We start from the raw sequence: 27,528 nt of genomic DNA, 5'->3' as shown, positions 1-27,528 counted from the left end.
CTTGTATAACCTGTACACGACTACAAACTGTACAGACCCAGATCATTCAACTGTACAGCACAGTAACTTGTACAATACAATGACAACAGGTCAGTGTCAACACTCTTTGTTCTCTATATGATTTGACATCTACAGCACAAACCAAGATCATTCAATTGGACACCACAGTAACTTGTACAATACAATGACAACAGATCAGTGTTAACACTCTTTGTTCTATATATGACTTGACATCTACAGCACAAACCAAGATCATTTAATCAGTCATTGTAGAATCAGGGCCGGCACCAGACCCTGCCAGACTATCTGGCACCCTAGGCAAAGTTAGATTTTGGCATACACACACACACCCCAAATATATCAATTTCAAAATTTATAAACCATAATTTTTTTTAAAAATGCGCCCCCTGAAATCAGCACCCTAGGTGGCTGCCTAGTTTGCCTATATGCTAGCGCTGGCCCTGTATAGAATGTAAGGATATCAGGTCAGTGTTAACATCAGCTGTTCTAAAGATGATGTCTATACCACAAACCAAGATCAGACATTCACAATATGTGACGACAAGTCAAGTAAATACTATTTTAAACATGATTTTGTTACAACAGCGGAGTACCAGATCAACCATTATTTAACAAGGTCACTACAGAACAGGGTCTCAACTATCTGAACTAAACATGAATTCATGTCAACAGTACAGACCCAGATCACATAGAGAACAAAGAGTGTTGTGCTGAACTTCTATGACGATTTGGGATTTAATTCAGAATACTGCAATTTTCTTTTAAAATCTGTATTCTAGGGAAATAAAATATTTGATGAATGTTACAAAACTTGTTGGTTTTCACCGTGTTTTTATTCATTATTTCTAGACTACTGAGTCGTAACAGTAGAAAACACTAACTTTGTGGCAGTTTCATGCAATCAGGCATTATGGAGACAACACTGTTGTATTTTCATGATAGTTTCATTCAGTAATATAATATGAAGAAAACACTGAGGTATTTCCAAGCTGAATGATTTATTTGAATGATAACAAATTTCTAATACTATTGCTGTGAAGAAACAGCATGTTCTATAATGTTCTTAAATCTTTCCAGAGAATGTTCTTTAAGGAAAAGGTGTGGTTTTTCAGAGAATGTTCTTTAAGGCTTCTGTGTGGATTTTCTGAGAATGTTCTTTAAGGCTTCTGTGTGGATTTTCAGAGAATGTTCTTTAATGAAAAGGTGTGGATTTTCAGAGAATGTTCTTTAAGGAAAAGGTGTGGATTTTCAGAGAATGTTCTTTAAAGTTCTATCTGACTTTTCAGAATATTTTTGCTTAAGTTTCTATGTGGTTTTTCTTTCAAGTTAAAATTTCTATGTCACTTTTCAGAGCATGTTCTTTAGCAAGTTTGTATAAGACTTTATAGCAGGTTCTTTAACAAGTTTGTATGTAACTTTATAGCATGTTCTTTAACAAGTCTGCATGTGACTTTATAGCATGTTCTTTAACAAGTCTGCATGTGACTTTATAGCAGGTTCTTTAACAAGTCTGCATGTGACTTTATAGCATGTTCTTTAACAAGTTTGTATGTAACTTTATAGCATGTTCTTTAACAAGTCTGCATGTGACTTTATAGCATGTTCTTTAACAAGTCTGCATGTGACTTTATAGCAGGTTCTTTAACAAGTCTGCATGTGACTTTATAGCATGTTCTTTAACAAGTCTGCATGTGACTTTATAGCAGGTTCTTTAACAAGTTTGTATGTGACTTTATAGCAGGTTCTTTAACAAGTTTGTATGTGACTTTTATAGCAGGTTCTTTAACAAGTTTGTATGTAACTTTATAGCATGTTCTTTAACAAGTCTGCATGTGACTTTATAGCATGTTCTTTAACAAGTCTGCATGTGACTTTATAGCAGGTTCTTTAACAAGTCTGCATGTGACTTTATAGCATGTTCTTTAACAAGTCTGCATGTGACTTTATAGCAGGTTCTTTAACAAGTTTGTATGTGACTTTATAGCAGGTTCTTTAACAAGTTTGTATGTGACTTTATAGCAGGTTCTTTAACAAGTTTGTATGTGACTTTATAGCAGGTTCTTTAACAAGTTTGTATGTGACTTTATAGCAGGTTCTTTAACAAGTTTGTATGTGACTTTATAGCAGGTTCTTTAACAAGTTTGTATGTAACTTTATAGCATGTTCTTTAACAAGTCTGCATGTGACTTTATAGCATGTTCTTTAACAAGTCTGCATGTGACTTTATAGCAGGTTCTTTAACAAGTTTGTATGTAACTTTATAGCATGTTCTTTAACAAGTCTGCATGTGACTTTATAGCATGTTCTTTAACAAGTCTGCATGTGACTTTATAGCAGGTTCTTTAACAAGTCTGCATGTGACTTTATAGCATGTTCTTTAACAAGTCTGCATGTGACTTTATAGCAGGTTCTTTAACAAGTTTGTATGTGACTTTATAGCAGGTTCTTTAACAAATTTGTATGTGACTTTATAGCAGGTTCTTTAACAAGTTTGTATGTAACTTTATAGCATGTTCTTTAACAAGTCTGCATGTGACTTTATAGCATGTTCTTTAACAAGTCTGCATGTGACTTTATAGCAGGTTCTTTAACAAGTCTGCATGTGACTTTATAGCATGTTCTTTAACAAGTCTGCATGTGACTTTATAGCAGGTTCTTTAACAAGTTTGTATGTGACTTTATAGCAGGTTCTTTAACAAGTTTGTATGTGACTTTATAGCAGGTTCTTTAACAAGTTTGTATGTGACTTTATAGCAGGTTCTTTAACAAGTTTGTATGTGACTTTATAGCAGGTTCTTTAACAAATTTGTATGTGACTTTATAGCAGGTTCTTTAACAAGTTTGTATGTAACTTTATAGCATGTTCTTTAACAAGTCTGCATGTGACTTTATAGCATGTTCTTTAACAAGTCTGCATGTGACTTTATAGCAGGTTCTTTAACAAGTCTGCATGTGACTTTATAGCATGTTCTTTAACAAGTCTGCATGTGACTTTATAGCAGGTTCTTTAACAAGTTTGTATGTGACTTTATAGCAGGTTCTTTAACAAGTTTGTATGTGACTTTATAGCAGGTTCTTTAACAAGTTTGTATGTGACTTTATAGCAGGTTCTTTAACAAGTTTGTATGTGACTTTATAGCAGGTTCTTTAACAAATTTGTATGTGACTTTATAGCAGGTTCTTTAACAAGTTTGTATGTAACTTTATAGCATGTTCTTTAACAAGTCTGCATGTGACTTTATAGCAGGTTCTTTAACAAGTCTGCATGTGACTTTATAGCATGTTCTTTAACAAGTCTGCATGTGACTTTATAGCAGGTTCTTTAACAAGTTTGTATGTGACTTTATAGCAGGTTCTTTAACAAGTTTGTATGTGACTTTATAGCAGGTTCTTTAACAAGTTTGTATGTGACTTTATAGCAGGTTCTTTAACAAGTTTGTATGTGACTTTATAGCAGGTTCTTTAACAAATTTGTATGTGACTTTATAGCAGGTTCTTTAACAAGTTTGTATGTAACTTTATAGCATGTTCTTTAACAAGTCTGCATGTGACTTTATAGCATGTTCTTTAACAAGTCTGCATGTGACTTTATAGCAGGTTCTTTAACAAGTTTGTATGTGACTTTATAGCAGGTTCTTTAACAAGTTTGTATGTGACTTTATAGCAGGTTCTTTAACAAGTTTGTATGTGACTTTATAGCAGGTTCTTTAACAAGTTTGTATGTGACTTTATAGCAGGTTCTTTAACAAATTTGTATGTGACTTTATAGCAGGTTCTTTAACAAGTTTGTATGTAACTTTATAGCATGTTCTTTAACAAGTCTGCATGTGACTTTATAGCATGTTCTTTAACAAGTCTGCATGTGACTTTATAGCAGGTTCTTTAACAAGTTTGTATGTGACTTTATAGCAGGTTCTTTAACAAGTTTGTATGTGACTTTATAGCATGTTCTTTAACAAGTTTGTATGTGACTTTATAGCAGGTTCTTTAACAAGTTTGTATGTGACTTTACAGCATGTTCTTTAACAAGTTTGTATTTGACTTTATAGCATGTTCTTTAAAATTTCAATATGAACTTTCTGAGCTTGTTCATCAAAGGGTCTGCATGCTTTTCTTTAAAGTTTCTATGTAACCTTTGTAGCAACTGTTTTGAAGTTTCTATCTGGCTTTTCATAGCATGTTCTTCAATGTTTCTAAGTGGCTTGTCATAGCATGTTCTTTAATGTTTCTATATGATTTTTCATGCTACAATTTGGCTTCATATAGAAGTTTTCTTTATTTGACTCAGACATGCTTACTTATTAATATCTCAAAATGTATCCATATATTATGATGTAAATCAAACTACCTCAAAATGTATCCATCTATAATAACGTAGATCAAATACTTCAAAGTGTATCAATCTATAATGATGTCAGTCAACTGCCTCAAAATGTATCCATCTATAATTCTAATAACATATATCAACTACCTCAAAATGTATCCATCTATAATTCTAATGACTTGTATCAACTACCTCAAAATGTATCCATCTATAATTCTATGACATATATCAACTACCTCAAAATGTATCCATCTATAATTCTAATGACATGTATCAACTATCTCAAAATGTATCCATCTGTAATTCTAATGACATATATCAACTACCTCAAAATGTATCCATCTATAATTCTATGACATATATCAACTACCTCAAAATGTATCCATCTATAATTCTAATGACATATATCAAGTACCTCAAAATGTATCCATCTGTACAAATGTAGGTCAACTGCCTCAAAATCTTTGGATGAAACCTCAATATGATCCCTGAAAAAGTAACAGAGCCTTCAAAATTTAACATTAAAAACACAACTGTCATATATATATATATATATATATATATATATATATATATATATATATATATATATATATATATATATATATATATATATATATATATATATATATATATATATAATATGCATCATGCATACTTCCATTATATTATGCATCCTGCATATTTCTATTATATTATGTATCATGCATATTTCTATTATAGTATGCATCATGCATATTTCTATTATAGTATGCATCATGCATATTTATATAATTTATGCATCATGCAAACTTCCATTATATTATGAATCATGCATATTTCATTGTATAATACATCATTTTGGGTGAAATCAGTTCAGAAGGTATGAAGAAGTTGTTGTAGGGTTTAACGCCATTTTTCAGCACATGATAGGCTATACATGACGGCCAGTATTAATAGTGGAGGAAGAACCCGGGAAATCCCCGGAAAAAACACCGACCCATGAGAAGCTACTGGAAGCTTTCTCACATACCCACACTGGCCAAATCCGAGACTCGAACTCATGCAGACAGAGGTGAGATGGCAGTGATCCGTAACGGAGAGCGCTTTAGACCACTCGGCCACTCGGGGCCCCATGAAGATGTTGAAAACAGCATATGGTGACAACTGCATTATAGACAAGAACAATACACACAGGACTCTGCAGGTCCATACTAGAGGGCCATATTAAAAGCTTCCTTGGATTCATGATGGACATGAACAATAAACACCAGTCTGCTTTGCATGCCCATTATAGAGGGCCATCTCCCTGCTGTTGTGCATAGGGCAATGATAAGTTTACATGCCATATTCTTTAAAGTTGAACTCAATGAACCTGCATAAAAATTATGTCATTAAATGGCAATACATTTCAAAGTCATTCCTCTGATGAAGGCCTTGTGATAAAGTCAACATTTAGAAGTCATTCCTCTGATTAAGGCCTTGTGACAAAGTCAACATTTAGAAGTCATTTCTCTGATGAAGGCCTTAAGATAAAGTCAACATTTAGAAGTCATTCCTCTGATGAAGGCCTTGTGATAAAGTCAACCTTTCAAAGTCATTCCTCTGATGAAGGCCTTGTGATAAAGTCAACATTTAGAAGTCATTTCTCTGATGAAGGCCTTAAGATAAAGTCAACAATTAGAAGTCATCCCTCTGATCAAGGCCTTATGATAAAGTCAACATTTACAAGTCATTCCTCTGATGAAGGCCTTAAGATAAAGTCAACATTTAGAAGTCATTCCTCTGATGAAGGCCTTGTGATAAAGTCAACATTTAGAAGTCATTCCTCTAATGAAGGCCTTAAGATAAAGTCAACATTTAGAAGTCATTCCTCTGATGAAGGCCTTGTGATAAAGTCAACATTTAGAAGTCATTTCTCTGATGAAGGCCTTAAGATAAAGTCAACAATTAGAAGTCATCCCTCTGATCAAGGCCTTATGATAAAGTCAACATTTACAAGTCATTCCTCTGATGAAGGCCTTAAGATAAAGTCAACATTTAGAAGTCATTCCTCTGATGAAGGCCTTGTGATAAAGTCAACATTTAGAAGTCATTCCTCTAATGAAGGCCTTAAGTTAAAGTCAACATTTAGAAGTCATTCCTCTGATGAAGGCCTTGTGATAAAGTCAACATTTACCAGTCATTCTTCTGATGAATGCCTTGTGATAAAGTCAACATTTAGAAGTCATTCCTCTGATGAAGGCCTTGTGATAAATTCAACATTTAGAAGTCATTTCTCAGATGAAAGCCTTGTGATAAAGTCAACATTTAGAAGTCATTCCTCTGATGAAGGCCTTAAGATAAAGTCAACATTTAGAAGTCATTTCTCTGATGAAGGTCTTGTGACAAAGTCAACATTTGGAAGTCACTCCTTTGATGAAGGCCTTGTGATAAAGTCAACATTTACAAGTAATTCCTCTGATGAAGGCCTTAAGATAGTCAACATTTAGAAGTCATTCCTCTGATGAAGGCCTTGTGATAAAGTCAACAATTAGAAGTCATTCCTCTGATGAAGGCCTTAAGATAAAGTCAACATTTAGAAGTTATTCCTCTGACGAAGGCCTTGTGACAAAGTCAACCTTTAGAAGTCATTCCTCTGATGAAGGCCTTGTGACAAAGTCAACATTTAGAAGTCACTCCTCTGATGAAGGCCTTGTGACAAAGTCAACCTTTAGAAGTCATTCCTCTGATGAAGGCCTTAAGATAAAGTCAACATTTAGAAGTCATTCCTCTGATGAAGACCTTGTGATAAAGTCAACATTTAGAAGTCATTTCTCTGATGAAGGTCTTGTGACAAAGTCAACATTTAGAAGTCACTCCTCTGATGAAGGCCTTGTGATAAAGTCAACATTTACAAGTAATTCCTCTGATGAAGGCCTTAAGATAGTCAACATTTAGAAGTCATTCCTCTGATGAAGGCCTTGTGATAAAGTCAACAATTAGAAGTCATTCCTCTGATGAAGGCCTTAAGATAAAGTCAACATTTAGAAGTTATTCCTCTGATGAAGGCCTTGTGACAAAGTCAACCTTTAGAAGTCATTCCTCTGATGAAGGCCTTGTGACAAAGTCAACATTTAGAAGTCACTCCTCTGATGAAGGCCTTGTGACAAAGTCAACCTTTAGAAGTCATTCCTCTGATGAAGGCCTTAAGATAAAGTCAACATTTAGAAGTCATTCCTCTGATGAAGACCTTGTGATAAAGTCAACATTTACAAGTAATTCCTCTGATGAAGGCCTTAAGATAGTCAACATTTAGAAGTCATTCCTCTGATGAAGGCCTTGTGATAAAGTCAACAATTAGAAGTCATTCCTCTGATGAAGGCCTTAAGATAAAGTCAACATTTAGAAGTTATTCCTCTGACGAAGGCCTTGTGACAAAGTCAACCTTTAGAAGTCATTCCTCTAATGAAGGCCTTGTGACAAAGTCAACATTTAGAAGTCACTCCTCTGATGAAGGCCTTGTGACAAAGTCAACCTTTAGAAGTCATTCCTCTGATGAAGGCCTTGTGACAAAGTCACAATTTAGAAGTCACTCCTCTGATGAAGGCCTTGTGATAAAGTCAACATTTACAAGTCATTCCTCTGATGAAGGCCTTGTGATAAAGTCAACCTTTAAAAGTCATTCCACTGATGAAGGCCTTGTGATAAAGTCAACCTTTACAAGTCATTCCTCTAATCAAGGCCTTGTAATAAAGTCAACATTTAGAATTTAATGAAGGCCTTGTGATAAATTCAAAAGTTAAGGAGTCATAACCTATTAGGCTACAGGAAAGTATCTATTCTTAGTTTCACTGACTGAAAATGGCTATAGCAGGTAACAATATTGATTCAAGAAACCAGTTTATATGCCCATGCTGGAGACATGATCTATAAGATTTTAAAATCAGCCACTGTGGTAGCAATATTAAATGTAACATTGGCACCATTTTTATTTAGGACAAAGATGACACCATTAGAGAACATTTTCGTTTAAATTCCATGTTAACTTGACCATCCATTCATGAGAATCAGAGAAAAGACTTTCAATGTGTACATGACAGAACAGCGCTATTTTCATTCTCCATAATCAATTAGTCTTTTGGTGAAATCCCCATGTTAATGTGTCTTTCTGTTTAGGAGGAAAAGCAATAACAAGACTTTCATGACAGCTCATGTAATCTGCTTGTAAGATTAGAACCATTTTCATTTAGTACTGACTAGACATCATAAGAAGTCTTCTGGTGACAATGCAGTTAAAATGTGACTTTCAACCTATAGGAAATATCAATACAGTTTTGAAGATGGCCACTGCATGATGGTTATATTGGGTATCAGATTGGCAAAAGTTTTATTTAAATTTTGTTTTATTTTGTCTATCAAATGTCATTTCTCATCATTTGATATTTGATAGGCTATACAAGGCAGCTGATATATCAGGTTTTGGAAAAACCTGGAGAAACCCATGGAAAAGCCACCATCCCATGGGAATCTACTGGCTAGCAGAACCTGAGACTTGAACCCACTTGGACAAAAGTGAGATGTATGTGACCAGCAAAGGCTTTAGACCATTCAGCCACCAAGGTACCCTTTTAGTTAGGACCATTTAGACTCCAGAACAAGTCTTACAACAAAAACACCATGCTGATATTAAACAAGTCTTACAGCAAAAACAGCATGCTGATATGATGTCACACTGGCACCATTTTCATCTAGGACCAACAAAAAAAATCATGAGAAGACTTTTAATGGAGACTAACGAGAATACTTTTAGTGGAGACTACAGAGAATACTTTTAGTGGGGACTACAGAGAATACTTTTAGTGGAGACTAAAGAGAATACTTTTAGTGGAGACTAAAGAGAATACTTTTAGTGGAGACTACAGGTTGAAGTGAGCATCTATTCAGGTGAAGTAGTACTGGGAAGAATGTCAAGATATGGATAAATATTTTCATTTATGACCAACTATAAATCGTAAGAAGTCTTAAGGTGAAAATCCCACATCAACATGACTTTCTAATCAGGTGACAACAAAATTTTCGTGACGGCTACTATTAGAACCATTTTCATTAATGGCTAACTACTGTGTATCATAAAAGCCCATTCCATGTTGAAATGATCATCCATGCAGGAGTAGCAACCATAATTTTGAGGTAATAAATTCATAAGAAGTCTTTTCATTAAAACAGCATGACAGTACAACTTTCCATTCAGGAGGTGTAGACAGTACAACTTTCCATTCAGGAGATGAAGACAGTACAACTTTCCATTCAGGAGGTGTAAACAGTACAACTTTCCATTCAGGAGGTGTAGACAGTACAACTTTCCATTCAGGAGGTGTAGACAGTACAACTTTCCATTCAGGAGGTGTAGACAGTACAACTTTCCATTCAGGAGGTGTAGACAGTACAACTTTCCATTCAGGAGGTGTAAACAGTACAACTTTCCATTCAGGAGGTGTAAACAGTACAACTTTCCATTCAGGAGGTGTAGACAGTACAACTTTCCATTCAGGAGGTGTAGACAGTACAACTTTCCATTCAGGAGGTGTAGACAGTACAACTTTCCATTCAGGAGGTGTAGACAGTACAACTTTCCATTCAGGAGGTGTAGACAGTACAACTTTCCATTCAAGAGGTGTAGTGATAACAACATTTTCAAGATAGCTGCTGTGGTGTGGTGGCCACAAAGACACAGTGATCACATTCAAGAGGGCTCTCAAAACTCACTTATTTTGACTGCAAGAACAAACATAAAGACCTAATAATGTTTCCTACCTTAAATATTCTCAGCATGTTTTTTTTAATGTTTTCTAATTTCATGGTGTTTGTTTTGTAATCATATTATTATATGTCTTTTATCTATAGGCATTGTCTAATGTTGTAAAGCACTTAGAACTTCTAAAGATTAGGCACTATACAAAGTCCTCATTATTATTATTATTATTATTATTATTATTATTATATTGGTTCTCAAATCAGCATCGTTTTTATATAGAACAACACTGACATTGTAAGAAGTGTGTATATATATATATATATATATATATATAGAGAGAGAGAGAGAGAGAGAGAGAGAGAGAGAGAGAGAGAGAGAGAGAGAGAGAAATATGAAGTTTATATCATGTTATAAAATAATTTTAAATATAACTTTAATATTAGAGTAACTTCAAATAGCTTTTCATTTTGTACATAGATGCCTTTCTTCACTAATGTATTATAAAAAAAATTTGACTTATGCTTACATTCTTGTTGAAGATTTACTGATAAGAAAATGTGTGTGTGATTTGTACTTTTAATGTAGCTTTAACAATTTTTTAGTCATATCACTACAATGTCTGCAGTGTGACAGTTTATAGTGATATCTAGCACTGGGGCATCATACCGCAGACATGTAGCATGATGTCCCACCCAGTCACATTATCCTGACACCAGGCTGACCAATCCGAACACTAACCTCTTAATGCTGAACGCTAAACGAGGCAGCTATTAGTACCATTTTTGTAAGTCTTTGGAATCACTTGACCAGGGATTGAACCCACGACATCCCGCATCTGAGGCAGATGCTCTAACTACTATGCCACCTGAGCAGTCGATAAGAAAATGAAAAGCAAATTATAATAACACCATACTGGATATGGAGATCACATCAACACAAAATGATTTTTCATACAAAATTGTGATCATGAAATGCTATTATATTTACTCTGATTTGAGATAGTCCTACTCTAGAAAACACATGTAAAATCCACTTTCATAACTCCTTCCTTCTCTTGAGACTTTATGAAAGTTACATATGGTAATTGTAGAACCAGTCAGTCATACTTTGTATTAGCTAATGTGGTCCTGGAACCAGACTGGTCACTCAGAATGATGACTGAAGTGGGATTTTTCATCTCCCTGCTGTCGTGTATGGGGCAATGGTCAGTTTTCACACCATATTCTTTGAAGCTGGACTCGATGAACCTGCATGACAATTAAGATATGCTGGTAAATTAGCAATACAACCAGTTCATATGACTATGTTGGTAAATTAGCAATACAACCAGTTCATATGACTATGTTGGTAAATTAGCAATACAACCAGTTCATATGACTATGTTGGTAAATTAGCAATACAACCAGTTCATATGACTATGTTGGTAAATTAGCAATACAACCAGTTCATATGACTAAGCTAGAGACATGAAGATCGATGTATACTGACATGTGGTGAATGACACATAAAGACAGGTACAATCAGATGATTGATACATATACAGGCAGATAGTAACCAATACATATACAGGCAGATAGTAACTGATACATATACAGGCAGATAGTAACCGATACATATACAGGCAGATAGCAACTGATACATATACAGGCAGATAGTAACTGATACATATACAGGCAGATAGTAACCGATATATATACAGGCTGATAGTAACTGATACATATACAGGCAGATAGTATACATATACAGGATAATAGTAACCAATACATATACAGGCAGATAGTAACCGATACATATACAGGCAGATAGTAACTGATACATATACAGGCAGATAGTAACTGATACATATACAGGCAGATAGTAACTGATGCATATACAGGCAGATAGTAACTGATACATATACAGGCAGACTGTGACAAGTACAGACAGAGAGTGACAGGTACAATCAGATGATTGATACATACAAAGGCACATAGTAACTGATACAAATACAGGTAGATAGTAACAGGTATCTACCAACAGACAATAATACATACAAACAGACAAACAGTGACTGATACATAGAAAGTGACAATGACTTATACAGACAAAGAGATTAACAGATAAATCTAAAAGAGATTCATTGTTATGTTAATTCAGTTTTGAAAAAGACATGGTTTTATACAATTTACAATGGCTAACTCAAAAGACACCACATCATTGTTTGTTTAAAATGGCTAATCTGAAAAGGAAACCACGCCACTGTCTATTTAAGAATAGCCATATCGGGTACAGTTTCTTTTGATTCCTTTTTCATCACAGGCTTTTCACATAAGCCAACTGTCTTTTGATCTTCATGAGCTGTCATTTGACCTGTATTTTGATCTGGCTACTGCCTTTTGATCTGTCTTTTGATCTGGCTACTGTCTTTTGATCTGTCTTTTGATCTGCCAACTGTCTTTTGAATTGTCTTTTGATCTTCATGAGCTGAGCAACCAGATGTTGTTTTTTATGTACAAATGACCTAATTTATCCAAGCCTAATTTATCCAAGCCTAATTTATACAAGCCTAATTTATACAAGCCTTATTTATACAAGCCTAATTTATCCAAGCCTAATTTATCCAAGCCTAATTTATTCAAACCTAATTTATCGAACTCTAATTTATACAAGCCTAAGTTATACAAGCCTAATTTATCCAAGCCTAATTTATCCAAGCCTAATTTATACAAGCCTAATTTATACAAGCCTAATTTATACAAGCCTAAGTTATACCAGCTGGACAAGCAAATGGTCAGTCCTCTGTTTTAGAGTCAAACGTAAGCTTTCAATCAGTAGTGAAATTAGCATGTAATCATGGTGCACAAAACAAACTTCAGTGACTGTTATAAGTCGTGATAATTGAATTTATTGGATGGATTAAAGTGAACTGAAAATCGAAATATTAATGAACATTCATGAAAAAGAGAAATCTCAGTCTGAGTTCTGGGATTTGTCACAATTTTACTCTTCAAATTTATCACTTGCTTGTTTGGCATCTTTTATATTAGCATACTTACAAACATATAAAAATTCAGCATTGGAAGGTCTCTCTACTTTTGTACATAATATCGTCATGTATAATACTGATGTAAACTTGCTACATGCCACAGTTTTGAAGAATAGTCTAAAGGTATCTTGCTGAAAGTAATTTTCAAAACGGAGTTATTGGAGAGATGAAACATACTGGTATAAGCAGTTAAATCCTCCTACTTTCATTTTAGTATGTATCTATAGAACAATTGCAATAAATAGTTATTTTCACGAGAGAGTACGTTTTTTTAGAGGGCCTCAAGGAAGATTTGTTATGATTAACTGAGTTACCCTCATTAAGTAAAGACATTATTGTTATTGTGATTATTATTATTATTATTATTATTATTATTATTATTATTATTATACATTAATCTTGTGCAGAACATAAATTTAGGACAGAACAAGAAAATTATACATGTACTGTATAATTTTGTTAAATTGTGCACATGAAACAAAATTGATTGTGAAATAATAATAATAATAATAATAATATTATTATTATTATTATTGTTATTATTATTATTATTGTTATTATTATTATTATTATTATTATTATTATTATTATTATTATTTTATTATTATTATTAGTTGGCCAATGGTATGTGTTCAAGACATATGGTACAAGAATATATTGAGAACATGTGTACAGTAGCCACCTCTTTACATAGATAGCCATTATTAACAGGTATGGTTGGATAAATTTTCTTTTTAGTATATACCAAACTTGCTTTCTGAATGGAAGCTTCAAAAATTAAACTCACCCTTCTTTATGCCAGCCACCTTTTTATTAGCTTTATATATATTAAACTTTGTTTACTAAATTGAAGATTAAACTCACTCTTCTGAACAACAGCCCCTTTTCATTAGCTCATTTCAATGTTACTTTTAGGCAGATCATAAAAATATTAGTGATTTCAAGAACTATTGATACAGGAAGAACTAATCAGTTGCAGTAAATGATACTTTTTACATTTTGAAAACTATAAAAAGGAAGTCCTATCGAGGATTTTTCCCCTTGCTGTCAAGGTAGTAATGGGAACATAACTTCATAAAGAAGCAAATGCATTTGGACCACCTCTGCTGCTTCTGTGACACAACAATATGCTTTGAATGCTGTCAGCACAGTTATTTACAGAAAAATCATTCTCTTTTTGTGGGAAATATACTTGCAAAATGAAAACCACAATGTGTTCTTGTTTCATAACTAAATGGAGTTGGTCCAAATCGCAGTATTCGTCTTGAAGTTGCAAATCAAAACAAATGGTGACAAATCAAATTTCTTAGCAAAATTAATTTCTATGCTATAGCTCACAAAATACATGGGAATATTTGCTGCAAATATTGCTTCTATTGCCACACACTATCATAGACTTCATCTCATGATGGAAAATCTTGTATTTTCATATGTGAAAATATCAGAACAAATTTGTCACATGTGAAATTAGAGTAATTTTTAAAAAAACAATAATTTTCTGAATGTCACCTTAAGTATATAATAAAATAATACAGAGTATATTTATTCTTCTCTGAAAAATGTACCTACTGATAAAGTGGGTCATTAGACAAACTGGACAGGCATTCTACATTGGCACCCAGAAGAGACAAAACTGTTGCACTATTAGAAACATTACCGCCTCTCTGCCAGTAATAGTCCAGTGCCCTGTAAAGAGATAAATAATGCAAGATCTCAGCCAATAAGAGTCTAGTGTCTTGTAATGAGAGAAATAATGCAAGATCTCAACCAGTAAGAGTCCAGTGTCCTGTAAAGAGAGAAATAATGCAAGATCTCAACCAGTAAGAGTCCAGTGTCCTGTAAAGAGAGAAATAATGCAAGATCTCAGCCAGTAAAGAGTCCAGTGTCCTGTAAAGAGAGAAGTAATACAAGGAAGAGCTAAATGGTGCTTGTCAATTTTATGAAGGATTACTTCAATTTTAGACAAAAAAAAGATTGCACCAAATTTAGACCAAAGAAGGATTGGCCCAATCTCATACAAAAGTGGGATTGCCTCAGTTTAAGACAAAAGTGGGATTGCCTCAGTTTAAGACAAAAGTGGGATTGCCTCAGTTTTAGACAATAGTGGGATTGCCTCAATTTTAGACAAAAGTGGGATTGCATCAATTTTAGACAAAAGTGGGATTGCCTCAGTTTTAGACAAAAGAAGGATTGTCCTAATTTTTTACAAATGTGGGATTGTCTAAATTTTAGACAAAAGTGGGTATGCCCGAATTTTAGACAAAAGTAGGATTGCCCCAATTTTAGACAAAAGAAAGATTGCCCCAAATTTAGACAAAAGAAAGATTGCCCCAATTATAGATAAAGGTGGGATTGCCCCAATTACAGACAAAAGAAGGATTGCACCGACTGCCATGCTAAATCTATTGCTGAAATATTCTTACATATTCTTGACTCAGCATATTTTCAATGAGCAGGTTACACAAGTAACACAAAATGTGAGGACAATTTTGTATCTGATTCAGTGCTTTTATTTTTGCAGACCCATATTTTACAGTTATTACAGTATCATTTATGACATGATCTATGCCGGAACAAGTACAAGTACATTTCCACCAAGATTAGTTTGATGGGACAAGTAAAATTCCACCAAGATAAGCTTGATGGGACAAATACAAGTATAATTCCACTAAGATTAGCTTAATGGAACAAGTACAAGTATAATTCCACCAAGATTAGCTTAATGGAACAAGTACAAGTATAATTCCACCAAGATAAGCTTGATGGGACAAGTACAACATAATTCCACCAAGATTAGCTTAATGGAACAAGTACAAGTATAATTCCACCAAGATTAGCTTAATGGAACAAGTACAAGTATAATTCCACCAAGATAAGCTTGATGGAACAAGTACAAGTATAATTCCACCAAGATTAGCTTAATGGAACAAGTACAAGTATAATTCCACCAAGATTAGCTTGATGGGACAAGTACAAATACATTTCTACCAAGATATGCTTGATGGAACAAGTACAAGTATAATTCCACTAAGATTAGCTCCATGGAACAAGTACAAGTACAATTCCACCAAGATATGCTTGATGGAACAAGTACAAGTACAATTCCACCAAGATATGCTTGATGGGACAAGTACAAGTATAATTCCACCAAGATTAGCTTGATGGAACAAGTACAAGTACAAGCATAATTCCACCAAGATTAGCTTGATGGGACAAGTACAAGTATAATTCCACCAAGATTAGCTTGATGGGACAAGTACAAGTATAATTCCACCAAGATATGCTTGATGGGACAAGTACAAGTATAATTCCACCAACATATGCTTGATGGGACAAGTACAAGTATAATTCCACCAAGATAAGCATAATGGAACAAGTACAATTCCACCAAGATTAGCTTGATGGGACAAGTACAAGTATAATTCCACCAAGATTAGCTTAATGGAACAAGTACAAGTATAATTCCACCAAGATTAGCTTGATGGAACAAGTACAAGTACAATTCCACCAAGATTAGCTTGATGGGACAAGTACAAGTATAATTCCACCAAGATTAGCTTAATGGAACAAGTACAAGTATAATTTCACCAAGATAAGCTTGATGGGACAAGTACAAGTATAATTCCACCAAGATTTGCTTGATGGGACAAGTACAAGTACAATTCCACCAAGATATGCTTGATGGGACAAATACAAGTATAGTTCCACCAAGATAAGCTTGATGGGACAAGCACAAGTATAGTTCCACCAAGACGGGCTTGATGGAACAAGTACAAGTATAATTCCACCAAGATCAGCTTGATGGGACAAGTACAAGCATAATTCCACCAAGATATGATTGATGGAACAAAGTACAAGTAACATTCCACCACAATTGGCTCAACTGGACAAGTATGAGCATAATTTAACCATGATTATCTTGATGGGACAAGTACAAGCATAATTCCACCAAGATTAGCTTGATGGGACAAGTACAAGCATAATTCCACCAAGATATGCTTGATGGAACAAGTACAAGTGACACTCCACCAAGACTGACTCAATGGGACAAGTATGAGTATAATTTAACCATGATTATCTTGATGGGACAAGTACAAGTATAATTCCACCAAGACTGGCTTCAATGAAAAAGACTATCCACATCACACTGTGATCATTTTCGCTAGCAAAAGATGGAAATACATGTATATATTAGACAATTAAATAACGAAAAGGATGGGCGTGTATGTATATATTAGACAAACAGACCATGGAGAGGATATTAGAATTAAATAATGGAAAGAATAGTAGACAATTGGTCAAATGAAGGGATATGCTGGTATAAATAAGAAAATTAGACAAAGAAAATGAGGGACATACAAGTATATATCAGACAATTAGACAGTGGAAATCATAGGCATATAACTATATATTAGAAAATTAGACTATTTAAAGGATATTAGAAAATAAGGCAGTAGGATGAATGGACATACATGGACATATTAGACAATTCAGTAGTGGAAGTGATACACATACAAGTATATATTAGAAAATAAGTGGAAACAATATTAGACAATTTGACAGTGGACAAAATCAAATTAACATACTCTCACCATCTTTGCAGCCTGGCTTAAAAGATATTGCATTCCTTGGAGGGATATAATAAAGAAAGACATGACATTTTGTAGAGATATAAGTCATTAATTAAATGATACATATCACTTTTATTAATCATAAAAGAACAAGAAATACTTATCTGGAACTTGTTGGTGCTTTTGTCATATCAAAAGTCAGTCTTTAAATAAAACTACAAGATATTACAGCCATTTAAATCTTGGAAATAATACTGTAATTATACATGTATCTGCATAATGGAACAGCCATTTAAATCTTGGAAGCAACACTGTGATTATATCTGCATAATGGAACAGCCATTTTAATCTTGGAAGTAACACTGTGATTATAACTTTATAATGGAACAGCCATTTAAATCTTGGAAGTAACACGGTGATTATATCTGCATAATGGAACAGCCATTTAAATCTTGGAAACAACACTGTGATTATATCTGCATAATGGAACAGCCATTTAAATCTTGGAAGTAACACTGTGATTATAACTTTATAATGGAACAGCCATTTAAATCTTGGAAGTAACATGGTGATTATATCTGTATAATGGAACAGCCATTTAAATCTTGGAAGCAACACTGTGACTATATCTGCATAATGGAACAGCCATTTAAATCTTGGAAGCAACACTGTGATTATATCTGCATAATGGAACAGCCATTTAAATCTTGGAAGCAACACTGTGATTATATCTGCATAATGGCATATTTTAATCAGTCATGACAAGAATTTTGAGTAGTTCAAGATGACACCATTTCTTTTTAATGGCTGAGTGTTTAAAGCATCTCTCATATTTATGTGAGGTACAATTTTCAAATTAACCACCGTGGCATGATGCAAGATTGGCACCATTTTAATTGATTGGGCATTGCAGCATCCATACTGGATGCAAGATAGGCACCATTTTAATTGATTGGGCACTGCGGCATCCAATTACTGGATGCAACATTAGCACCATTTTAACTGATTGGGCACTGTGGCATCCATACTGGATGCAAGACTGGCACCATTTTAATTGACTGGACACTATCATGATACTTTTGATGAAAATTCTATACTGATAATAGAAGAATTAGTTTTAACAAGATTTTCAAGATGGCTTCTGGAGTGGACATATTGGATATCCAAGCAGAATCATTTTCAATTAATGAATTTTTTGTCTTTTTGTTCAGGATGAGAAGTGGTAAGATTTTCAAGATGCTTGATATGGCATCCATACTGGACATCAAATCAGTACTATTTTCATTCAGGAACAAGTATTCATCATACAATTTAACAAGCAGTGACACCTATATTTCTTGCTTTTATTTAATGCAAAATAACTGGCACATGATACACCTGTCCTGTGTTTAAGAATCCACTATGGGGGTACTTAACACTCTAAATTTTATGTGCAGAAACCATTATTTTCTGATTAGACTTACCATGACTGGGACTTCTTACTTTTGAATCCCAGACTGTATAGCTGTCTTTATTTCTTTATTACCCTACATGCATGCTATCCACAAAGATTGATTAATGAACTTACTCTATAGCCAAATTTATTCTGCAAAATTAATATCATTCAGGTAAAAAGCTCTTGAACTTGCCCTCCACAGACTTTAATCATAGTACAAGGTCCAGAACTAAAGTTATTGCACACAATATAGTTTGCTTTGAATCACAATGACTTTGATATTTGACCTTCAGCCTCAAAATAGAAAGGCTTCTTCCTTACTACAAGTGCAAGCTATCAACAAATTATGTCCAGGTCAGTGATGTAGAAATAACATTATTTTGTGGAAACCATTTTAGTCAGTTATCTTGACCTTAGAACTTTTCACACCAAATTGGATAGGCTTCTTTCTAACACTAAAATTTCAGTGCAAATACATACATTTTTCTTCTTAATCACCGCTATGTTAACCTTTGATCTTTTGACTCCAAAATGAATAGGCTTCCTTATGATTTTAGAAGCAAGCCAAACATAAAGTTTGATCTAGGTTTAAAATATAAAACTTAAGCTGTTGTAGAGAAACCATTTCCCTTTGTGACTTGACCTTTGACTTTTTGATCCCATAGCCAATAGGATTATTCTTACCCAAGTATGAGCTATCAACAAAGATTAGTGCCTATATACGATAGAAATGCCAGGTTATTGTGCAGAAATCATCTCTTCTTACTATTAGTGACCTTGTCCCTTGACCTCTTGAACCCAAAACCAATAGGATTCTTTGAATTTGTCTGCCCAAAATTGATGGGGTTCTTCTTTATCCCAAGTGCATGCCATCGACTAAGATTTTTTAACTGTAGATCAGGCATTTTCAAAGTACATCCATGACCTGGTTTGGTCAACTTATATACACATCATAAGGTGTGGTTTAAAAATCTCTTAGCCATCTCACACTCAAGGAAATTGATGTGCAGAAATGTAATTAACAGCAGACAGCTAACATCATAGCAATACAATCCTACTTATGAATAGCGAATAAAAATGCAAAACAGATCATAATATTAATAACAAGAGAATAAAGCATAGGTAACAAAATTATAGTTGCTAGCTAGTTACAATGAACATTGCATAAAAATCCAATAAAATTTAAAAAAAACAGTGCATCAGTATCAGTATCAATTTGTATTTCCTCCATAAGATCAGTTCAAATTACAACACAGACAAATGGCTTGTGATTGTAAAGTTGTTACACACATGCGTAAATACCATTACAGTGGTTACAGAATGGACAAAGTAGTTATAAAGTGGTTACAGTGGTTATAGAATGGATAAAGTAGTTATAAAGTGGTTACAGTGGTTATAGAATGGACAAAGTAGTTATAAAGTGGTTACAGTGGTTACAGAATAGTCAGACTAACCGTTGGTCAGAATCTTCTTTTGGAAACTCCTTTGCAACTGAAATAATGTCCACACAGGTGAGCCCAACTAGCAGAATCCTTTTGTCTGATGTCATCCCTGTCAATCAGAAATGAGGCAACAATGACAATAAAATTATTCAATCATCTTCATCAGCATCATCAGCATAATTATTGTTATTAATTTTGTTTTTATCATCATCATCCTCATCCTCCTCCTCATCATCAAAATTATTCAAATTACAAACAAACAAAGGTTATACTCACAATACGACCTTGAATATGATAGACATAAAAAAAAACTACCAATTTTCTTCATGCATTTCACCTTTTTGGAGTCTGATTCAATAACAGATGGGTGCAGATTGAATTCCTATCATTGGATGGGCAAAGTATCATAGTCTACTGGCCTTGACACCATATAATCTTAGTCTACTGTCCTTGACACCATATAATCTTAGTCTACTGGCCTTGACACCATATAATCTTAATCTACTGGCCTTGACACCATATATTCTTAGTCTACTGGCCTTGACACCATATAATCTTAGATGTGCTGCTGTGCCACCAAACACTGATTAATATAATTTGTCATTAATCCTTTCCACTGTCTGTCCCAATCTGTGTGTGTGTGATTTAGATTTTTAACGTAGCTTTAACGATTTTTTAGTCATATCACTAAATGGATGGCTGTAATGATATGGGCTTTTTACTAAATGGATGACTGTAATGATATGGGGGTTTTACTAAATGGATGGCTGTAATGATATGGGCATTTTACTAAACTGATGGCTGTAATGATATGGGCTTTTTACTAAATGAATGACTGTAATGATATGGGCTTTTCATAAATTTATGGCTGTAACGATATGAGCATTTTACTAAATGGATGGCTATAGTGAAATGGGCTTTTCATAAATGGATGGCTGTAGTTATATGGGCTTTTTACTAAATGGATGCTTTAATGATATGGGCTTTTTATTAAATGGATGGCTGTAGTGATAAAGGGATTTTCATAAATGGATGGCTGTAATGATATGGGCATTTTACTAAATGGATGGCTGTAATGATATGGGGGTTTTACTAAATGGATGACTGTAATGATATGGGGGTTTTACTAAATGGATGGCTGTAATGATATGGGCATTTTACTAAATGGATGGCTGTAATGATATGGGCTTTTTACTAAATAGATGACTGTAGTGATAAAGGGATTTTCATAAATGTATGGCTGTAATGATATGGGGGTTTTACTAAATGGATGACTGTAATGATATGGGGGTTTTACTAAATGGATGGCTGTAATGATATGGGTATTTTACTAAATGGATGGATGTAATGATATGGGGGTTTTACTAAATGGATGGCTGTAATGATATGGGGGTTTTACTAAATGGATGACTGTAATGATATGGGGGTTTTACTAAATGGATGGCTGTAATGATATGGGTATTTTACTAAATGGATGGATGTAATGATATGGGGGTTTTACTAAATGGATGGCTGTAATGATATGGGCATTTTACTAAATAGATGGATGTAATGATATGGGGTTTTTACTAAATGGATGACTGTAATGATATGGGGGTTTTACTAAATGGATGGCTGTAATGATATGGGCATTTTACTAAATGGATGGCTGTAATGATATGGGGGTTTTACTAAATGGATGGCTGTAATGATATGGGCATTTTACTAAATGGATGGATGTAATGATATGGGGGTTTTACTAAATGGATGGCTGTAATGATATGGGCATTTTACTAAATGGATGGCTGTAATGATATGGGGGTTTTACTAAATGGATGGCTGTAATGATATGGGCATTTTACTAAATGGATGGATGTAATGATATGGGGTTTTTACTAAATGGATGACTGTAATGATATGGGGGTTTTACTAAATGGATGGCTGTAATGATATGGGCATTTTACTAAATGGATGGATGTAATGATATGGGGTTTTTACTAAATGGATGACTGTAATGATATGGGGGTTTTACTAAATGGATGGCTGTAATGATATGGGCATTTTACTAAATGGATGGCTGTAATGATATGGGGTTTTTACTAAATGGATGGCTGTAATGATATGGGGGTTTTATTAAATGATCCTGGCTGTAATTATATAGGCATTTTACTAAATTGATGCCTGTAGTGATAAGGGGTTCTTACTAAATGGATGACTATAATGATATGGGTTTTTTACTAAATGGATGGCTGTAATGATATGGGGTTTTTACTAAATGGATGGCTGTAATGATATGGGTTTTTTACTAAATGGATGGTTGTAATGATATGGGCATTTTACTAAACTGGTGGCTGTAAAGATAAGGGTTTTTTGTTAAATGGATGGCTTTAGTGATGTGGGCTTATTACTAAATGGATGGCTGTAGTTATGTGGACATTTTACTAAATGGATCGCTGTAGTGGTGTGGGTCTTTTGATAAATGGACTGTAGTTATATGCGGGTTTCACTAAACAGATGGCTGTAAAATTAAGGGCTTTTACTCAATGGTCCTGGCTGTAATGATATGGGCATTTTACTAAATTGATGGCTATAGTGATCAGGGGTTCTTACTAAATGGATGACTGTAATGATATGGGGTTTTTACTAAATGGATGGCTGTAATTATATGGGGGTTTTACTAAATGGATGGCTGTAATGATATGGGCATTTTACTAAACAGATGGCCATAGTGATATGGGCTTTTTATTAAATGGATGGCTGTAGTGATATGGGATATTTTACTAAATGGATACTTGTAATGATATGGGGCTTTTACTAAATGGATGGCTGTACTGAATGTGTATGTGATTGGAATTTTTAATTTAGCTTTAACAATGTTTCAGTCTTATTGCTACGATGTCTGCAGTGCGGAAGTGTAGAGTAATGTCTAGCACTGTGGTATCATGCCGCAGACATGTAGCATGATGTACCACCCAGTCACGTTATCCTGACACCAGACTGACCAGTCCTAACACTAACCTCTTAATGCTGAGTGACTAGCAAGGCAGCTGTTAGTACCATTTTTATAAGTCTTTGGTATGACTTGTGGGGGTTCTTACCATGACCTGCCACATCCGAGGCTACGCACTAGGCCACCAGAGTGATATGGGCTTTTTACTAAATGGATGGCTGTAGTGATATGGGCATTTTACTAAATAGATGGCTGTAGTGTAATAGGCTTTTTACTAAATGGGAGACTGTCGTGATAATGGGCTTTTTACTAAATGGATGGCTGTAAGGATATGGGCTTTTTACTAAATGGATGGCTGTAATTATATGGGGTTTTCATAAATTGATGCTGTAATGATATGGGCTTTTCATAAATGGATGGCTGTAATGATATGGACTTTTTACTAAATGGATGGCTGTAATGATATGGGCTTTTTACTAAATGGATGACTGTAATGATATGGGGGCTTTACTAAATGGATGGCTGTAATGATATGGGCATTTTACTAAACTGATGGCTGTAATGATATGGGCTTTTTACTAAATGAATGACTGTAATGATATGGGCTTTTCATAAATTTATGGCTGTAACGATATGAGCATTTTACTAAATGGATGGCTATAGTGAAATGGGCTTTTCATAAATGGATGGCTGTAGTTATATGGGCTTTTTACTAAATGGATGCTTTAATGATATGGGCTTTTTATTAAATGGATGGTTGTAGTGATAAAGGGATTTTCATAAATGGATGGCTGTAATGATATGGGCTTTTTACTAAATGGATGGCTGTAATGATATGGGCATTTTACTAAATGGATGGCTGTAATGATATGGGGGTTTTACTAAATGGATGACTGTAATGATATGGGGGTTTTACTAAATGGATGGCTGTAATGATATGGGCATTTTACTAAAAGGATGGCTGTAATGATATGGGCTTTTTACTAAATGGATGGCTGTAGTGATAAAGGGATTTTCATAAATGGATGGCTGTAATGATATGGGGGTTTTACTAAATGGATGACTGTAATGATATGGGGGTTTTACTAAATGGATGGCTGTAATGATATGGGCATTTTACTAAATGGATGGATGTAATGATATGGGGGTTTTACTAAATGGATGGCTGTAATGATATGGGCATTTTACTGAATGGATGGCTGTAATGCTATGGGGGTTTTACTAAATGGATGGCTGTAATGATATGGGCATTTTACTAAATGGATGGATGTAATGATATGGGGGTTTTACTAAATGGATGGCTGTAATGATATGGGCATTTTACTAAATGGATGGCTGTAGTGATATGGGGGTTTTACTAAATGGATGGCTGTAATGATATGGGCATTTTACTAAATGGATGGATGTAATGATATTGGGTTTTTACTAAATGGATGACTGTAATGATATGGGGGTTTTACTAAATGGATGGCTGTAATGATATGGGCATTTTACTAAATGGATGGATGTAATGATATGGGGTTTTTACTAAATGGATGACTGTAATGATATGGGGGTTTTACCTAAATGGATGGCTGTAATGATATGGGCATTTTACTAAATGGATGGCTGTAATGATATGGGGTTTTTACTAAATGGATGGCTGTAATGATATGGGGGTTTTATTAAATGATCCTGGCTGTAATTATATAGGCATTTTACTAAATTGATGGCTGTAGTGATAAGGGGTTCTTACTAAATGGATGACTATAATGATATGGGTTTTTTACTAAATGGATGGCTGTATTGATATGGGGTTCTTAATAAATGGATGGCTGTAATGATATGGGGTTTTTACTAAATGGATGGCTGTAATGATATGGGTTTTTTACTAAATGGATGGTTGTAATGATATGGGCATTTTACTAAACTGATGGCTGTAAAGATAAGGGTTTTTTGTTAAATGGATGGCTGTAGTGATGTGGGCTTATTACTAAATGGATGGCTGTAGTGATGTGGACATTTTACTAAATGGATCGCTGTAGTCGTGTGGGTTTTTTGATAAATGGACTGTAGTTATATGGGGGTTTCACTAAACAGATGGCTGTAAAATTAAGGGCTTTTACTCAATGGTCCTGGCTGTAATGATATGGGCATTTTACTAAATTGATGGCTATAGTGATCAGGGGTTCTTACTAAATGGATGAATGTAATGATATGGGGTTTTTACTAAATGGATGGCTGTAATTATATGGGGGTTTTACTAAATGGATGGCTGTAATGGTATGGGCATTTTACTAAACAGATGGCCATAGTGATATGGGCTTTTTATTAAATGGTTGGCTGTAGTGATATGGGATATTTTACTAAATGGATACTTGTAATGATATGGGGCTTTTACTAAATGGATGGCTGTAGTGAATGTGTATGTGATTGGAATTTTTAATTTAGCTTTAAAAATGTTTCAGTCTTATTGCTACGATGTCTGCAGTGCGGAAGTGTAGAGTAATGTCTAGCACTGTGGTATCATGCCGCAGACATGTAGCATGATGTACCACCCAGTCACGTTATCCTGACACCAGACTGACCAGTCCTAACACTAACCTCTTAATGCTGAGTGACTAGCAAGGCAGCTGTTAGTACCATTTTTATAAGTCTTTGGTATGACTTGTTGGGGTTCTTACCATGACCTGCCACATCCGAGGCTACGCACTAGGCCACCAGAGTGATATGGGCTTTTTACTAAATGGATGGCTGTAGTGATATGGGCATTTTACTAAATAGATGGCTGTAGTGTAATAGGCTTTTTACTAAATGGGAGACTGTCATGATAATGGACCTTTTACTAAATGGATGGCTGTAGTGATATGGGTTTTTATTAAATGGATGGCTGTAGCAACATTTTTTCCTTCTTTCAAAAACACTTCTTATCTTGATCCTAAATAAAATTTGCGTTGATTACACCTTGATTATACTTGTGTGCCATGGTGGCAATCTTGAAATCTTGTTATGACTTTAAATGATGGTCATATTATTGTGATTTTCACTGAAACACTTCCATCTATACATAACATATGCCAATGTGCCTCCACATCCATACATAACATATGTCAATGTGCCTCTACATGTATACATAACATATGCCAATGTGCCTCTACATCAATACATAACATATGCCAATGTGCCTCTACATCCATACATAACATATGCCAATGTGCCTCTACATCTATACATAACATATGCCAATGTGCCTCTACATCCATACATAACATATGCCAATGTGCCTCCACATCTATACATAACATATGCCAATGTGCCTCCACATCCATACATAATATATGCCAATGTGCCTCCACATCCATACATAACTTATGCCAATGTGCCTCCACATCTATACATAACATATGCCAATGTGCCTCCACATCTATACATAACATATGCCAATGTGCCTCCACATCTATACATAACATATGCCAATGTGCCTCTACATCTATACATAACATATGCCAATGTGCCCCTACATCCATACATAACATATGCCAATGTGCCTCTACATCTATACATAACATATGCCAATGTGCCTCTACATCCATACATAACATATGTCAATGTGCCTCCACATCCATACATAACATATGCCAATGTGCCTCCACATCTATACATAACATGTCAATGTGCCTCCACACCAATACATAACTTATGCCAATGTGCCTCTACATCCATACATAACATATGCCAATGTGCCTCCACATCTATACATAACATATGCCAATGTGCCTCCACATCCATACATAATATATGCCAATGTGCCTCTACATCAATACATAACATATGCCAATGTGCCTCCACATCTATACATAACATATGCCAATGTGCCTCCACATCCATACATAACATATGCCAATGTGCCTCTACATCTATACATAACATATGCCAATGTGCCTCTACATCAATACATATGTCAATGTGCCTCTACATCTATACATAACATATGCCAATGTGCCTCTACATCTATACATAACATATGCCAATGTGCCTCCACATCTATACATAACTTATGCCAATGTGCCTCCACATCTATACATA

General features: G+C 34.6%; 1 protein-coding gene across 3 annotated transcripts in view; it reads right to left on the bottom strand.

Annotated features, from left to right (window-relative positions):
* LOC149779700 (ketohexokinase-like) overlaps positions 1-27,528 on the bottom strand; it is a 59,314-nt gene that overhangs the window by 16,038 nt on the left and 15,748 nt on the right. For 2 of the 3 annotated variants that reach the window (XM_089940552.1, XM_089940554.1), the window contains 4 exons: positions 20,547-20,643; positions 14,656-14,772; positions 11,168-11,308; positions 4,761-4,833 (listed from right to left, as the gene is read on the bottom strand). In XM_089940552.1, coding sequence (XP_089796678.1) covers positions 4,761-4,833; positions 11,168-11,308; positions 14,656-14,772; positions 20,547-20,641 — 426 coding nt within the window. In that variant the 5' untranslated portion in view covers positions 20,642-20,643. The remainder of the gene's footprint in view (positions 1-4,760; positions 4,834-11,167; positions 11,309-14,655; positions 14,773-20,546; positions 20,644-27,528) is intronic. The other variant, XM_089940553.1, reaches the window with a different exon arrangement.

This window comes from Sinohyriopsis cumingii, chromosome 17 (assembly GCF_028554795.1).
Source record: "Sinohyriopsis cumingii isolate HCF-2022 chromosome 17, ASM2855479v2, whole genome shotgun sequence".
NCBI lineage: Eukaryota > Metazoa > Mollusca > Bivalvia > Unionida > Unionidae > Sinohyriopsis > Sinohyriopsis cumingii.
Note: the sequence above shows the minus strand (reverse complement) of the source record. Positions and strands in the feature narration are given on the sequence as shown.